At 53.7% G+C, this 16376-nt stretch overlaps 1 protein-coding gene and 1 long non-coding RNA gene across 2 annotated transcripts in view; one reads left to right on the forward strand and one right to left on the reverse strand.

Annotated features, from left to right (window-relative positions):
* Positions 1 to 8575: 8575 nt before the first annotated feature.
* Positions 8576 to 10498, reverse strand: LOC141575901 (uncharacterized). Its single transcript, XR_012503973.1, has 2 exons — positions 9795 to 10498; positions 8576 to 9068 (listed from the first exon to the last, which is right to left on the reverse strand). It is a non-coding gene; the product is annotated as an uncharacterized LOC141575901 (long non-coding RNA).
* The window catches only part of NTF3 (neurotrophin 3), a 62466-nt gene continuing 54953 nt past the window's right edge, over positions 8864 to 16376 (forward strand). Inside the window, exon 1 of the mRNA XM_074357378.1 lies at positions 8864 to 9109. Within this exon, the coding sequence (XP_074213479.1) occupies positions 8864 to 9109 (246 nt within the window). The remainder of the gene's footprint in view (positions 9110 to 16376) is intronic.

Raw genomic sequence — 16376 nt, forward strand, 5'->3', positions numbered from 1 at the left:
CGGGTGCTGAAATCAACCTTTCTTCCTCGTACCAAGTCACTGTTCTGGGGTGAGCGACCTCCATCTACAAAGCTCACAAAGGGCCCATAGGTGGACTTGCCCCTCGTCCACTCCACGTCCATCCCCTTTCTTCAGTCACTGCCCTGGGACGACCCTGATTCCAGGAGGGTCTACTGATCCTGCATCCCTGCTACTGCTGGCCTTGGCCTTGGCCCTGGACCGGAGCCAGGAGGCCGCACTTACCTCTAAGCTCCTCTGAGTGATCTCAGCCAAGTCACTTGTCTCTTCTTAGGCCTGTTTCCTCATCTGAAAAAACATCCCCCTCTCAAAGTTGGATGGTGTAGAAGTAACAAGCAGTTTGTGTTCAAACCTCTGTTTGGCCGCCTTTTCACTCCCTCTGCATCCCCTGGCAAGTTACATAAATTCTTTATGTCTGAATTTGTTTAATCAATAAAGTGGAGATAATAATGGTACTTATCAACATATTACTGAATCCTTAGAAAACCCTACAAGCTGATATTATTAGTGTCTCCACTTTACATACTTTTTCGGGTTTTTTTTCTTTTTAAAAATTTTGAGGGGGGGTAGTTAGGTTTTATTTTAATTATTTAATTAATTAAATTTTTAATGGAGGGACTGGAGATGGAACTCAGGACCTCGTGCCTGCTAAGTACGCCGCTCTACCGCTGAGCTATGCCCTCTCCCCTCCCCCTTCCACTTTACATATTTTTTTTTAAAAAAAAGGAAGTCTAAGAGCGGACAAGCAACTTGCCTAAGATCACACAGGAGTTCGGACACGAGCCAGGTTTTCTGTCTCCTAGTCCAGTGCAAGGACATATGTACACAGCACATGTAATACATGCGCTGGTTTTTATACGCATACATACGCACATAGACACTCACAGCACTGACAGTAGTGCCTGGCACAGAATGCTGATGCGAACAGTCCTTGGTACTCAGTAGGCACTCAGTAAGTGTTCCCTGTTGTTAATATGGTGATGGCGACGACGATCTGTGGAGAAGGTTCCCACCTGCTAACAGCCCTTCCTGCCCCGGGAGTTTATGGTTCGGCCAACCCCCAGCTTGGGTACTTGGTGTTGCTGGAGCATGACTTGCATTCTGAATGGGGACCTGAGGGACAGCCTGCTCTCAGGGTGGGGACAGGGGCAGAGCTGTCTGTGAACGGACTGGTCCATACGGCGAAGCCTCAGACGGGTGGCCCCACGGCCATGTCCGTGTATCTGTTTGTGTGCGTTCAGGAGAAAAGTGGTGTGTACGCTTATTTTAACTTGAACTCAGCATCCTTTGGCCTCTGAGAACTGTTAACACCTCTTTTGAGTGTTTCACCGGAACTCTGGGCACAAGGTCTTTACGGTCGAGAGCTCGGTCATGAAGTCCCTGTCCTTGGCTATTGTAGACAGCTGCAGCGGTGGGAAGAACGTTCTCAAGGAGAGGTGGGCAACAGCACGAGCCTGCCTTGCCCCGCCCCAGCCCACTCTGCACACTGGGAGCCCGTCCTTTCCCTGGGAAAGGAGGGTCGGTCTTGGGGGCAGGAGAATGGGCGCGGTGACCTCTGCCAGGTCCTTCAGCCTGGAATTCTGAGGAGAGATGTGTGGGAGGAGAGTGCTCGGAGATCACTGCCTTGCATGTTGCTGTCCCGTGCGTGGCGGGAGCGGCCTAATTAGTAGGAAGGAGACCTGGGTTCCTGTGCTACTGAGCCTTCAACCCTTGGGAAAGCTGCCCCTTTGGAGCGCTCTGGATCTATCCCTAGACTTTCCCCACTCCTTATGACCCAGTGAGGTGGTAAATGAAGGGTGAGGCCAGCAGGCTTGTCTAACCCCTAATTCCATCCCAGGGCCCCAGCCAGAGTTCAATCCCCAAGTGACTCCAGCGCCCCACGGGAGGGGTTGTGTGTGGGAGACAGCACTGGTTTTCAGGTCGGCTTTCCAGCCGGGAGCCTGCCTTCTGTGCCCTCTGGCCAGCAAGCCACAGAAAATGCAAACGGCAAGCGTCACTCTACACCGACGGCCCCAGCAGTGACGGAACACTCCAGCCACGGGAATCGGCAGGGAGCTCGCCAGCCAGGCTTTGCAGCCGTGGCATAGAGCAGTCACCTGGCTGCGGCTGGTAACCAGCTGGAGTCTCACTGCCACTCTGGGCTCACTGAAGATGAAGGAGCATAGATAATATACACCCATCCTGTACCCTAACCAGTGTGTTTCTTTGTTTTTTTTATTTTATTTTATTTTTTATTGAAGCGTAGTTGATTCAGGGGTACAACAAAGCGATTCAGTTATACACACACACACACATATATATACATATATTTTCAGGTTGTTTTCCATTATAGCTTATTACAAGACATTGAATATAGTTCCCTGTGCTCTACAGTAAATCCTTGTAGTTTATCTATTTTATATATGGTAATATGTGTCTGTTAATCCCAAACTCCTAATTTATTCCTCCCCTGCCCTTTCCCCTTTTGCAACCATAATTTTTTTTCTATGTCTATGAGTCTATTTTGGGTCTGTAAATAAGATTATACCTTTTTCTAGATTCCACACATAAGTGATATCATATGGTATTTGCCTTTTTCTGTCTGGCTTACTTCACTTACTATGATCATCTTTAGGTTCATCCATGTTGCTGCAAATGGCATTATTTCATTCTTTTCTATGGCTGAGTAATATTCCATTGTATATATATACACCACATCTTCTTTATCCAGTCATCTGTCGATGGACACTTAGGCTGCTTCTATGTCTTGGCTGTTTTAAATAGTGCTGCTGTGAACGTTGGGGTGCATGTATCTTTTTGAATTGGAGTTTTCTGTGGATATATGCCCAGGAGTGGGATTGCTGGATCATACGGAAACCTTATTTTTAGTTTTTAGGGAACCTCCATACTGTTCTCCACAGTGGCTGCACCAAATTATATTCCCACCAACAGCGTAGGAGGGTTTTTTTCTTATTTATAGTCCCTGCTTTACAACAACATGAGGCCACGCCCCTCTCACACATGGGAAAACCAAGGAGCTGCAGAGTTCAGTGAATTCCCTGAGCTCATGAAGCCAGTGACAAAGCTACTGTCCGTTTCTGCTCTCCCTGGATGGCATCGCCTTTCAGGATTACTCAGTGTGCTTACAGCGTAAATGGAAACCTAAGCTTCCCTACAACCTTCCACATCCTCCCAAGCACTCAAGCGTTCCCTAGCATCCAGACCCTTCCCCAGATGAAGGGAGGAGCAGTGAGAAGACGACCAGGCTGGAGGTTTGGAAAACCGGAAGGGAGCCCTGTCAGTTCAACCTGTGGGCCGCAAACTTCCCCCGAGGCTCCCTGCCCTCCTCCGCGGTGCTCAGAACCTACAAGGCCACCCATCAGCATGTCCTGAAATGTCCCAGCCGACCCCGTTTTTCACTTTCATCTCAGCATTAGGTGATGTCCACATACGCCTTGGGGGGCTCGAGAAAGCGCTGACTGGTGAGTGGACACAGGTGAGCAGATGAACAGTTACTCTCCACATCCCTAACTCTGAGCCTGGACCACAAGATGCTGGCACAGGGGGTGAGGGAGATAGCCCATGGAGTATTTTATGGTCCGAAGATGGAATTAACGGCACTGCCATACCTATGTCGAACCCAGCTAATAAAACTTTATGAGTTCTTACCCATGAAATATTTTGTTTATGTCACATGGGTCTAATCGAGTGGGTTTTTTCCCTCTTTCTTCACTTCCCCACCCCCACCCTTTTCCCTGCCCGCTTTGTCTCCTGAGGCCTAAACCCTCTGGAAATGCATTAGTTACCTAGGAAACCTTAATGTCATTTTTTTATGAGTGGAGTTTGGGGCAACATAAAGCTAATTTATAGGGTGGTTAGGAATTCATGTCATGACTGGTGAAATCGGAGACTTTATTAGGATTTCTCTATCCACCTGTGTGGTAGGAATACGTAACTTCCCTCTATTATTACAGGTAATTTCTTGAAACATAATTATAAATCTGGATGCTATTTCATAAGATGAGTTGACCCATTGTTGTTCCATGTAATTCATTCTATTGTTCCATGTACGCTCCAGAACATAATTAGCAGTGACCCAAACCAAGAATACGCCAGGCAATCTGTTAAGAGTTAAAGAACACCGTGTCATTTCCTTTAAAACGATGAGGTGGTTCTGCCTGAGAGGCAAAGACTGAATAAGATGAGATTTTGAAACCCTTCCACGCTGTCCTCCATGCTGGCTGAGGCCCATGTTAGGAAGCGACACAAATTCTCAGTGTGTCCACCACTTCATTCTGCTGGTTTCCTTCTGTCCTTGTCCAAAGGGGAAAACTTACACCCAGGAAGTTACATTCACGAAGTGTTTAAAGACAGCTTACAGGTAACAAAGAGGCCACTGCAGAGTCAAGCTCTTTTCTCGAAGCTGATCCCCGACCAGGGAGCGGCAGGGACTTCAGGGCAAGCACTACTAGATTGGGAGTTGGGGCTCCCCTGGTGTCAGGCACTGCGCTAAGTGTTTTAAATAAATAAATAAATAAATAAATAAATAAGTTCATTTGATCTTCACAACACTCCTAGGAGGCTGGCACTGCGAAGCCCAGAAGCTGTCCGAAGGCACACAGCCGCCAAGGGGAGAAGGCAGTGCGGAACTCTCTAAAATCCCCTTTCGATGGGTACTACTTCCTGATCGTTACTCTGCTTGTTCTGTTTCCCTGGAAAAAGTCACTGCCAGGCTGAAGCCTCAGATTCCTTGACAGTTACACGCCAGGTGGGTACACGGAGGCTCCTAGAACTTGACCTCTGGTATCCGTGCTCTGTCTGAGATCCATGCTGATCACAGCAAAGCTGCACTTTCTCAAGGTGATGGAAACCGTAGGGAAGCCCTGGGCTTGCTGAATGAACAGAAAGTCACCCTGTTGCTGTGGACAACTGCACCCATTTTGAAAAAACAAAGAGTAACGCCTCACACAGGCCTCTTCAGGGCACTTGGGCCGGGTTGCTAATGAACATGGTGTTCGTGTGACCTTCGGCTAAGCCGTGGATAGGACGTGCGCGGTGACGGGTGGGCAGCCAGGCATCTCCTGAGCGCCAGGAGCCAAGGTAGCGCACAGTCTTCCCTGACCTTAAATGGCCAGTCCCTGGGCAAATACCTTCTGCATTCACTAAATTGTTTCAGAAACATGGACTTTCAGGCTCCACTGGCTGAGCAGCCCTGGGAGGGAGCGGGAGGTGGTGGGAGGGACAAGGTAGGGCCAGCAGCCCGTGGCAATTCTGCCGGACTTCCCCACACTGCCCTCCAGCAGCAGAAGGTGCAACTTGCAAATGTTTTCGGCTCAGCTGAGGAGTGGAGAGCTTGGCAATCTCAAAGGTGGGGGAAAAAGAAAAACAAAAGACAGCGAGAGAAGGCAAAAAGTCAAGGCTAGCTAGTTGATCTCGAAAAAAAAAATCACCCAGCTGGTCTTTGTCACGTACGTCCCCAAGGAGAGGGTCCTTGGAGCCATTCAGCCCAGTTTTCTCATTTCCTGGGTCAACACGTCACAATGAATTAACCACAGACAGCTACTACACGAGGCCACACGCTGAGCACCACCTCCCAACACACAGTCCACTTAACTGAAACGTCCAGAGCACAAATGCTGCTTTTCACGAGGTGAGAGCCCACTTCCTGCCGACAGTTCCATCTTGTTCCTGTTCAGTGTTTCAACCACAGAGTGGTGCTATTGCAAAAGAGAAGGGTGGGCAGGAGGCGAGCTCTAGAAATTTTGCTTTAGGAGAGAGTTTTAAAAGGGACTTGCAGACACCAGACCCAGTTCCTGCTCTCCCCAACCCCTTTCAGGAGGAGGGCCTTACACCCAGATACAGCAGGGAGAAAAAGAAAGTTCAGCAACCTAAAAATACAGCCAACAGATGGGCGGCCCAAGCCAAGGCGGCGACCAGGGACTCCCCTTGGAGAAAGGGTTCTATAAAGACTTAGTTCTGGATGGACTGCCCGGCACTCAGCACCACCTGCAGGGCGCAAGCTTACGTCCCAGTTTTGATCTTGGCTTTAGCTCTCTGGGACCACTCAGATCTGTCTCTATTTTGAAAAATGGGTTTGCTGAGAAGTAACAACGTTCAGAAGTTTCAAAACGATCCTACATTGTACACAATAATCTATCTTTTCAAAAATACTCCTTTTTACTCCTTTTTCTGGCCACCCTATTCCCTGATCACCTTGTCACTCCCTGGGAAGCCAGAAGGGGGACCTGGACATCAGTCCCAACAGTCCCAAAGTTGAGGAAGAGAACATTTAGCTCTGAACTAGGAAGGACAGCAGTAAAGGGAAAGGCAGCTTGCCGGTTCAAGGAAGGCTGTCTCAAAAAAGGCCTTCCACAAAGGAAAAGACCAGTGGCGCCCACTTGGAGCAAAAGCCAGAAAAGTGCATCTTTCGCCCTCTGCCCTAGTCTGGCTCTCTCCTCCACCTCTCTCCTCCCTGAGCCCCTCCCTCCCTTCCTTCCCCTCTCCTCCCAAAGGCACCATGCATATTTGGCAAGATTAAGGTGTCACTTCTCATATTACAAGGCGTGTTGACTGCACGCAAAGACAGACCCACCAGCTCAGGACAAAACCTCCTCGAGCTGGGAAACAGCACAAACTTCCTGGGATCACATAGGTCCTTCCTGGCAAAGTGAGGCGGCCAGTCAGCGACCCGGCATCTGCAGAACAAATCGGCCTTCAACTCACGCTGCCTCCTCTCTTTCTCTCTCTCTCTCTTTTTTTCCTTCTGATTTTTCAAATTTAAGTTTGCCCCTCTCCCTTCCCCTCCTCCCTCCTGACTGTGGGCTACCCGGGAGCTGCTGGCAGATCAGCCAGGACTTGTTTTTAACCCATTCCTCGCTGTAGCAGGAGCCAACCACCTCTTCCCCTGCAATCTTTGGGTTACCAGAGGACCCGGAGCTCCGGAAAAGAGCCCCTAGAACTTGGCCAGAGAAGCTGAATCTGGGGCCCGAATTCCTCCTTTGACAGCGCAGCAGCAGGGGGGTGGGGGGGGTGCAAGTGCGGATAAGTGGGGGAGGGCAGGGAGGCGGGCCAGAGCGGAGGGAGAAAACCAGGACCCAGCAGAGCACGCCCAAGCCAAACCTTCTTGGTGCCGAGCGCCGGGTGGAGGCGACATCTCTGGCCTGGAGGTGGACCTGGACATTCTAGCACGAGGGAGACACTGAAGGAGGACCCTACTCTTCCCAGGGACCGCGGGAAGTGCCCTCCCTGGGCATCAGTGGGCACTTCGGCCGTTTTCGATGTGGCAGCCTCCAGCAGCCAGGATAATGATGAGGCAGGTACAATCTATCTAGTAGGCAGCCCCCAGCCTCCCCCTCCCGCCTTCCATCCCCTCGGACTGCAGCCTCTCTCTGCGTTGGTTCGGCCTGGGCTGGTAGGTACAATGCTGGTACTTCTTGGTGTTTGATCAAATTCACAAACGAGTCAAAGAAATTTGGATGTTTTGAACTTGGATCCCAGCTGAAACACAGAGCGGGTTGCTTACTAGACCCCTGGAATGGCAGGGCAAGGGGGGAGAAGTGATACCTACTCACTCCCCTCCCCCAATCGCGCGTGAGTCAAAAGGTCCTGGCAAGAGACTAGGGCGAGGAGTGGCCGAGATGGCAGAGAGGAAGAAGTGGGGGGCTCGGAGGCGAGGCGCCCTGCGCCACGACTCTGGGAGAGGGTAGGAGGCGGACAGGATGGCAAAACTCTGTTGCGAGGTTCTGGATTTCTCACTCACCCCTGAGGGGCATTTTCCCCCCACTTCTCTTGATGGCAAATGGGCGAAAGCAAGATGACTTAACTCGGTAAATTTAGAGAGCTCCAGCCCGGCACAAGTGGGGTCTAATGGGCAGCTAAAATTATCTCGAAATAAGAGATTTTTGCCCCTGCCCGCCTCCCCCCCCCCCATCCTTTCCTTGAATAATCTACTGGTGGGGAAGTGGGCGTCACCACTTTCGGGACTCTAAGAAAGGTGGGTCTGTCGCCTGCCTTCCTGCTCCCCGCACTGTCCCTGCGTGCAGACCGGTGGGTGCAGAGTGGGCATTCAGCTGCAGGGCCCGATCCTCGTTTGGAAGGAAGGGGCTTTAGAGAAGGTGGAGGCTGCGTGGAATGAGAGGCTCCTCTCTCATCATCCTCTGCCTTCCGAGCTCACGCTCTTGCTCGCGCAAACACACACGCACACAGCCGCCCCTCCCTGGGTCCCCGACCCCCCACCCCGTACCTCTCTGACTCGATCCCCATCACTGTCTGCAGCGCCCCGGGTGCTGGTCCTGGAGCAGCGAGTACGCTGGGGAGCTGTGGTCCCGGGGGCGCACTCTCGTCGCGGGGAGAGGGAAGGACTGACGGTGGGCTCGGTAGGGGGAGGGGAGAGCTCCGGAGCTGCAAGGGTCTCGGGTTCTGAGGAGGAGTTTGCACAGTAGACCCAGCTGCCTGAGGAAAGGGGCAAGAAAGGCCCTTCTGCTTTGCAAAGAAAGACCTTACATCAAAAGAAAAAGGAAGACCCCCAAAGACATTTTTCAAGGAAAAGAACAAATAAGGCAGGCTGAAGACGCTAACGTAAAGCGCAGTGAAAAATACTTCATTTCTTCCTGGATCTCTAAAGGGGGAGATCAAGGGGTATACTGAAGCCTCCTACTGACTTGGAAGTTTGGGGTGTTTTTCTTTAAGAAAGGTTAGGGGAGTTGACCCCGTCCCCTCATTGGTCCACGACCCCCGGCGCAGGGGCGCTGGGGCGCAGGCGTGCGCGGCGGACCGGGCGCGGGGGCGGGCGGCGCGGCGCCGAAGGGGTTAAGGCGCTGAGCGCGGAGCCATCTGGCCGGGTTGGCTGGTTATAACCGCGCAGATTATGTTCACGGGACTCAGAGTTGAAGGCTCCTCTCCCTACCGAGCAGCTCCGCGCGCGGCCCCCGAGAGAGCCCGGCGCAACTACTTTCTTCCCTCTCCTTTCTTTCTCCTTTTCTTTTTGTCCCCTGCTGGGTGGTGGCGGCGGCGGGGTGGGGAGACTTTGAATGACCGAGCTCGCGTCCACCTTTCTCTTCATGTCGACGTCCCTGGAAACAGTCACACGGATGCCATGGTTACTTCTGCCACGGTAAGGGGAGGCGGGCGTGCTGGGTGGGCAGGTTCGGGGCTGGGGGGCTCGGTGGAGGGACTGGCCGGGGGGACCAGCGCGGGGCCCCGGGCTCCGCACCCCGCCCCCACCCCAGCGCTCCGCGCTCTCGCACTTTCCCCGGCTCGTGCCTTCCCGAAGTTTGCGCCGGGGTCTGCCCAGGCCCGGGCGCAGGCACGGCCGCCCCCGGCACACCCACGCACACGCGCGCGCGGACACTCCTCCCCACCTCCTCTCTCCGGTCCCTCGGCTGCCGGAGAAACCGCCCAGTATCTGGGAAAGTGATCAGGTTTAAGGGACCAGGATTGGAAACGGGGGGGGGGGGGGGCGGAGGCGAAGGGAAAGGAGGACGACGGAAGGCCAGGAAAGGGCTTCGGCAGAACCGCCAGCCCCCCACCAACACACCCGTCTGCTCCTGCAGAGACGGCTCCCCGCGCATCCCGAAACAAAAGGGGGTGGCAGGCGGACCCGGAGCAGCGGGGAGGCGAGGGTGCCACAGTCCCCCCTCCCCGCTCGCGCCCCGCGTCCGCTTGGCCACCGCACGGACCACTCCGCTCGCCCGCCCCTCCCGGGCCGGACATGGGCTGGGGGAGGGGAAGCGGAGCTTGGGACCTGGAGAGTCCATTCCCAGTTTGGGGAGTTGGGACTCCTCGCCCCGCGCGGCTACCTGCTGGAGTCCCCTTGCCTCGGCTCAAAGCTTTCTCAGGAACAGCCCCGCACCCCGGGCTCGTCCCGGCCGGCGACCGCCCCTCCCTGAGTCTCCGAGCAGATGTTGGAGCTGCACCGGCGGCCCGCGCATCTGGGTCCCCGCCGGGGAGGTGCGGGCAAGAGGGCTGGACGGTCCCTGGGGAATTCTAGGGAGGGGAGGTGCTGGGAGGCCGGGGGCCGGCGGAGCTAGACTAACACGGACCCCCAGGGGCCAGATTGCTCCGTTGCCGCAGAGCTCTAACCACACTCCACAGGAAATTTGGGACGCTCCGAGTTGAAGGTTGGGGAAAGGACGGGCTGGGGTGAGGGAGGGAACTCTGCTTGTTGCTCTCGGGTGCGAGTGGGTGCGCGGTGAGGAAGCGCTGCTTCTTTGGGGGAGGTTTGGCTGCTGGGTCTCTCAAAGGCACGGAACGGAGACCCCAGCGCCAAACCGGGTGGGGGGCTGCTGACTAGTAAGATCTCTCTCGGATCCGTGGCTGGGGGGCTCCAGGTGGAGGAAGCCCCGAACTAGACCGCCTCGGTCTCGACCTCTGGCGGCGGGCGGCAGGTTCGGAGTCCGACTGCAGGCAGCCGCCCGAGGCAGCCCCGGCGCCGGGCTCCGAGCCGGGCTCCGAGCCGGAGAGCTGGCGACTGCGCGCGGCGGACTTGTTTATGTGTGCGAAGAGCAGGGGGCGGGAGCTGGGGCGTGGGGCGGGTTAAAAGGGGGTGGGTGTCACCCCTGGACTCAGCCACTTACAGGCTGTGCTGGGCAACCTGCCTTTTCACGCGGAGATGCCGTCTCCCACTCTGCAGCATCGAGAGCAAGCGAGAGACAGCTAAATCCTCTGCCCCAAGTGTCAGGATGGAGAAAGCTGTAACATGAGGGAACTTTTCAATCGGTTCTGCTTTCACAGAGCTCAGAAATACTCCAGCATACTCAGCCTGCTCACCCCCTGCCCCCCGCCCCCGACACAAAGAAAGTGGAGCGGTAGGATTCAGGGGATAACATCCAGCAGCCCCCGCCTTGGGCTCGGAGGCTGAGACCTGGGCATGGCGTTGGGAGCAGGAGAGATGAAAACAGACTCTAGCAGTGCTGGAGGAAAGTGGAAAGTCATGGGGTTGCAGTGGGAGTGCGCACCGTTCTGTGCTGGCAAAGGGCTGTTTTGTAGCTGCAAGTGGAGGATGTGGCTCTGTGTGAACCACGTGTGCTTTCCTGCGGAGGGCAATCAGTCGGGCCCCTTGGGTGCTCTGTTTGGTCAGGGAAGGAGGTTGTGTGGAAAGTCTGTGCATGGCGGCGGGCAGGGAGCAGGGGCCCCGCCAGCTCTGTGTGCACGGAGGTGTGGGTTTCCGAAGTTTTCTTCCGTGAGCGTGTGTGTGACTAGCAGCAGGTGAGAGCATGTGCGAACAGAGGTGCAGCTAGTGAGAAATCCGTGCCTGCGGAGGGTGTCGGAGCAGGAGGAGAGGTGCAGTGTGTTGCGGACAGATGGCTTGTGCGTGCTTGCACAGACAGCGGGGTGGGTGTGGCGTGGGACGGAAAGGTGGACCAGTGGCCCAGGTGAGTGTCTGAGGTTTTCAGAAGGGGTGTGGGGGAGGTGCAGGAAAGATTATCTGCAGAGAGCAGAACGTGAACTTCACGAGTGAGCGCTGGGAAATTTGGCTGGAATGGCATTGGGGTACATGGGGGACAGGAAAGTGTGGGCTCAGACTTATGGAAAGACAGAGCATTTACAGAGAAGGATGCTGGGGTGGTTTCTGCCTTCTCCCCGTCTCCACCTCCCCAAAGAGGAGGGAATTGGAGAAGGCTGAGAATGAGGGATGTACATTTAAGGGGAAAAGTCTTCCGAGTGCTGGCACCGGGCAGGGATCATGCAGGGTGTATGTGTAAGATTGGAGTGAGCGCAGAAATGTGTTTTGCATGCCTGGAGGCAGAGACGCGTGCTGTATTACATTGTGTAATGGGTTTCTTCTTTGACAGAGGGATTCACCTTCACCAATTAATATTGATTATCAATGAAAATTTATGGAATGCCCGCTGGATGCTCAGCCCATGGCTGGGTACTGGGGTGTGGCGCTGGGCCCTGGAAAAATTCCTTCCCAGGGCTCAGCTGACTGCTGCAGTTGTGCCAGGAGCAGCAAGGGGAGCTCAGTGTCAGCTGAGGTTTCTTCAAGAACTATAATTCAGTTTCTAGAGATGTTTATGGATCTCGGAGGCCAAAGGGAAGCTGATTTGAAATATATCTGTGGTTTTGTAAAAGTGGGGCGTAGAGATAAGGCTGATGTATAGTTTTGTGTTTTGTGGAAGGAGCTGGAGGCTGTTCCTGTGTCTTGTAGTGGGGGTGGGCTGGGAACGGGCCATCAGTTCAGAATGAGGGTCGCGATGCATCTGAGGGTTGAGTTTCCAGGCGCACGGCAGGAATGAGACTGCCCCTGTGGAGCTGGAGCGGGTCTGAAGCAGTGGTCAAGGTACAGAGATGCAGGTTGGGAGGGTTTCTTAATCTTTGATGACTTCTGGGCTGTAAGTGTAAAGCTGACATTGTGTGGATGTGTGTGTGCGTGTGCACATGTGTTATGTGTGTGCATACACACCACGGAGCTGAAGTTAAGTATCTAGGAGAAAACTGGCCTGGACCACTGGAGGGGGGTAAATTCTGGCTTTTGTGGGGTAGGGGGGATGCACATTTTTGCAGGAATTCTTTGTGTCCGAGGAAGGATGAAAATTGCCTTGGATGCTTAGATGTGTATCTTAAGTTAAAAAGATACAGATAGAAGAGGGCTGCAGGCTTCAGGGGGCAGCTGGGGAGCGGGGGGGAGCGTGAAGTTGGTCGGGTTCACACCTGCAGGAGCCAGTGCGGAGCAGGAGTCTGCTTGCACCGCGCACACCTGCCGACCTGGAACTTTGTCTGTCCGTCTGTTCATGTGAGGGCTGATGTTTGGGAGAAATAAACCTCATTTATTTGACTCATGACGTTTTTGAATTCATGAAATGAGAGCTGTGCCATTTTGAGGTTCAACCTTATTTTGGGGGGAACTTGTCTACATAAGAGGGTCGCTACAGGGTTCGAGCCTTGGTCAGTGGCTCCGGTGGTGGCAGTGGTTCTGAGGCCGGCGTGGTGGAGGTGAGACACTCCCCACCAGGAAAGCCTCGATTCTAGTCCGGTGCTGCCACGTGGGAACTCGGAGACTTTGGGGAAGTTTTTTAATCTCACTGATCCTCTGTCCCTCCTTTTGTAAAATGGCATGGTCTGCAGTGACTCTGTGGAGGGAAGATCACTCTGCTTTCCCCCCAGTCCAAGCTTGACGTGTTTAGGGGTACTAAGCTGTACGGCGAGTTATCCGGCGCTAGTGTGGACGAGAACCACCGTGAAAACTGGTTCTGTGCCTCGTTCTCTTTACCGCTGGAGTTGGTAAAATAGTTTTAATTCTTACCGCACGTCTACTGCTCACCCACTGTGCAGACAGGACTTTCTCTCACTACCTCGGTTTACTCATCCCTAAAATGGGGGCAGCTACGCCTAGATCCTTGTTGGTGGAGATCTGCGTCCATAAAAGATCTTTGAACTGCTCCAAAGAAAGGTGGTCCACAGATCGATGTTATTAATCATCAGAGATCGACGTTTTCTTATTCTGAAGACCGTGATGCCAAAACAAATGGGACTTTGAGAAGAAAGAACATAGTCCTTGCTCTTGGCATGTTGGAATAAAAGAGGAGCAAAGGCCAGCCATGCTGGGTCACTAGGAAGGTCTGCGTTTCTCTGGATGTGGGTCCTTGGCAGGCGAGAGCCCACCTGTGAGAGCAGGGGGAGGGCTTTGGATCTGGGAAAAGGCAGGCGCCCAGTGCAGCAAGTTGGTGCAGCCACTTTCCCCAGAGACAAAAATGGAGACCAAAAAAACAGAGGGCGAGGAAACCCACTGAAGCCTCCGAGTCCTCCCAGAAGTCAGCACAGGCTGTCAACTCCTGGCTCGGAGTCAGCCTCCCATCCCTGAGTTCAGTGGCCATAAATAGTCAGGAGCTAAGCTATTTCCATGAGGCACTAAACCAATTCTGTTGCTTTTCTTGGCGAGATTGGGCCAATTAAGTTGATTGGAAGAGGTCACTGCTGATGGGTCTCACGTTCCCCAGGCGGGACGGGCCGGCAGAGCTTAATTACATAACACTTCCCATCTCTGCAGCCCCACTCCCAGATGTGTCAGATGTTCAGGCCTCCCCTGCCTCCCCTCCATCCAGGACCACTGATGGAGACCGCGGCTCCTGCTGCAGGCTCCTCGGACCATGTTACCCCAGCCGTGAGGAATGCAAATCCATGCGTTGGCTCAGGGAGAGAGGGGAGTCAGGCCGACACAGAAGGTCTCTAAGCCCCACCACCCTGCTCCCAGCCCTCGCCAGCTGCCCTTTTACTCTCTAATGAGGCAGGCAGTTTCTGGCGGTGGGGATGTTGAACTAATGACCGTTGCTAGGGTTTTTAGATTTCGTCTTATTTAAAATTGGAGTTTGTTGGAGAAGGACCAACTCTTCTGCTGGAGACGAGCCTGAGACCTGTGTGGTGCTGCTGATAAGGTGTGTGGATACACGTTGTGCGTGGAAGGACGTGTGCAGAGCGAGGGCGGAGCCCGGGCCGTGTGCGTGCTAGGGATACGTGAGCACAGGAGGGGCCCTGGGTGGGCGGGAGGCGGCCCTGGAGCTTGTGTTTTGGGTGGCAGGTATGTGGGCGCCTGGCTCAGACTGGACCGTCATCACATGGCTTCTTGCAGAGGAGCCAGCTTGTGGGAAAAGTTGGGAGTGGCTTTTTTTCCCCAGATCATTTGTACATGGGGATGGAGGATGCGTGAACTTTCAGGAAGTATGAGGTCAGTGCAGATGATACCTCATTCTTGCCTGGACAGGTTTCTGTTAAGATCCAGACTGGACAAAGGAAGACTTCCCGAGGACTCGCTGTCGAACCTGTGAAAGCACAGGTAGATGGACCGAGATCTTTAAAGTCCTTTTTGCTGTTGTTGAGACTTTTTGTTGTTGAGAGTTTTTTATGTCAGCATTTCTTCTACCTAAAAATACCAAGGGGCCAAGTGTGCATGCCTCCCTGGGTGGTCAGGAGGCGCCGTCTGTTCCACGTCCACGTCGGTGCTGTGGTCCCTCTCAAGCAGTCCTCACTGGGAACCACCAGAGGTGCTCTGTGGCTCTGGACATCCTCACAGAACAAACCTCTGACTGTTGGTGTGGCTTAGCTGGAAACAGACTTTGAAGTGAGGCTTTCTGTGGTCTGTTGTGACTGCTCACTCTTCTGTGGCCCCAAGCCTTGTATGGGTTTGTCCAGTCAGGGGTTTTTGGAAGGACTGAGACTTGCTCGTTCAAGGGCAGAGCTGTGGGTGGGAAGCTTACTGATCTCAGAAGGTCCCAGGCCAAGGTCATCTTAGGTGGCGTGGGGCAGCAGAAAGCTAGTGGGGGACCAAGCTTGCAACAGAGCTCTGTCACTAAGCAGCTGTTGCTGTGTGACCCTGGACGGTCTCCGCAGGCCTCAATTTGCCCATCTGTAAATGAAGGACTTGAACTTGAAGATCGCGAAGCCCCATTCCATCTGAACCATCTGAGGATCCTACAGTAGCCCTGTCTTCCTACTTAATCAGTGCTAACGTGCTTTGCTCGGAGTGCATCTTGGCACGCCCTAAATGAGCTCCGTTTTTATCTTTGGGGAATGGCTGAGTCAAAGGCAGAAAGGCATGCAAAGAATTTGCCATAGTGTTTTGTTTTGGCCAAGAACACTCTCGAAGTTGGCTTGGCCTGCACAGTGCGTACAGAGCTGGAAGGGGCGGGGCCTGGCTTTGTGGTAGACCTGATTCTAATCGTGCAGCTTCCACATGAATGCCTGCTCATGTCAGGGCTTCTGACTAAGGGAAGCACCCACCTTTAAGGTGACTGATGATGGTTAATATCTGAGTACTTACTGCGTGCCAGGCATTGTTACAGATGACGCACGGCATTATCTCAGCGCCCCAAATAATCTCTTTTGCAGGTTACGTGAGGTTAAGGGGTTCGCTTACAGATACACGGCTAGCTGTCGACGTGCTGGCTTTCTGTCCTGAAGCCTGTGGCCATCCCAAGCCCGTCAGCAGCCAGTCAGGTTCTCTCCCTACCTCCTGTGACGTCATCCAGATGGGAGATTGCTTGATAGCGCTCTGCAAAGCCTGTCACCCCACAGGGGAACCTGCTCCATGGAAAGGTTCATTGTCACGTGCAAGACAAATGTGGAGGCTTTCTGGCCACCTGCTGGAAAGCATGCGTCAGCTCCATCGCCCTCCGCCTTCAATTCCCATTCTGTTGACAAGGGAATCTGCCCTCCCAGAATGGTGGTATTGATTTAAGCCACAATTGCCTCCTTGTAAACTCTACAAGACTGGAGCTGGACATCTGGTTTTGATCCACTCGCCCATGAGAGGTGGTAGGTCCCAGCATTCTTGAGTTCTGTGTTGAAGGTTGCACGGCCTCAAAGTTAAAGAGACTGGAGAACGTGAGGGCTCCTCAGAATTTGGAAAATGGCTTTCCTTGGTAGGCTGGGGACCTCCCTGCGTT

Source organism: Camelus bactrianus, chromosome 34 (genome assembly GCF_048773025.1).
Source record: "Camelus bactrianus isolate YW-2024 breed Bactrian camel chromosome 34, ASM4877302v1, whole genome shotgun sequence".
NCBI lineage: Eukaryota > Metazoa > Chordata > Mammalia > Artiodactyla > Camelidae > Camelus > Camelus bactrianus.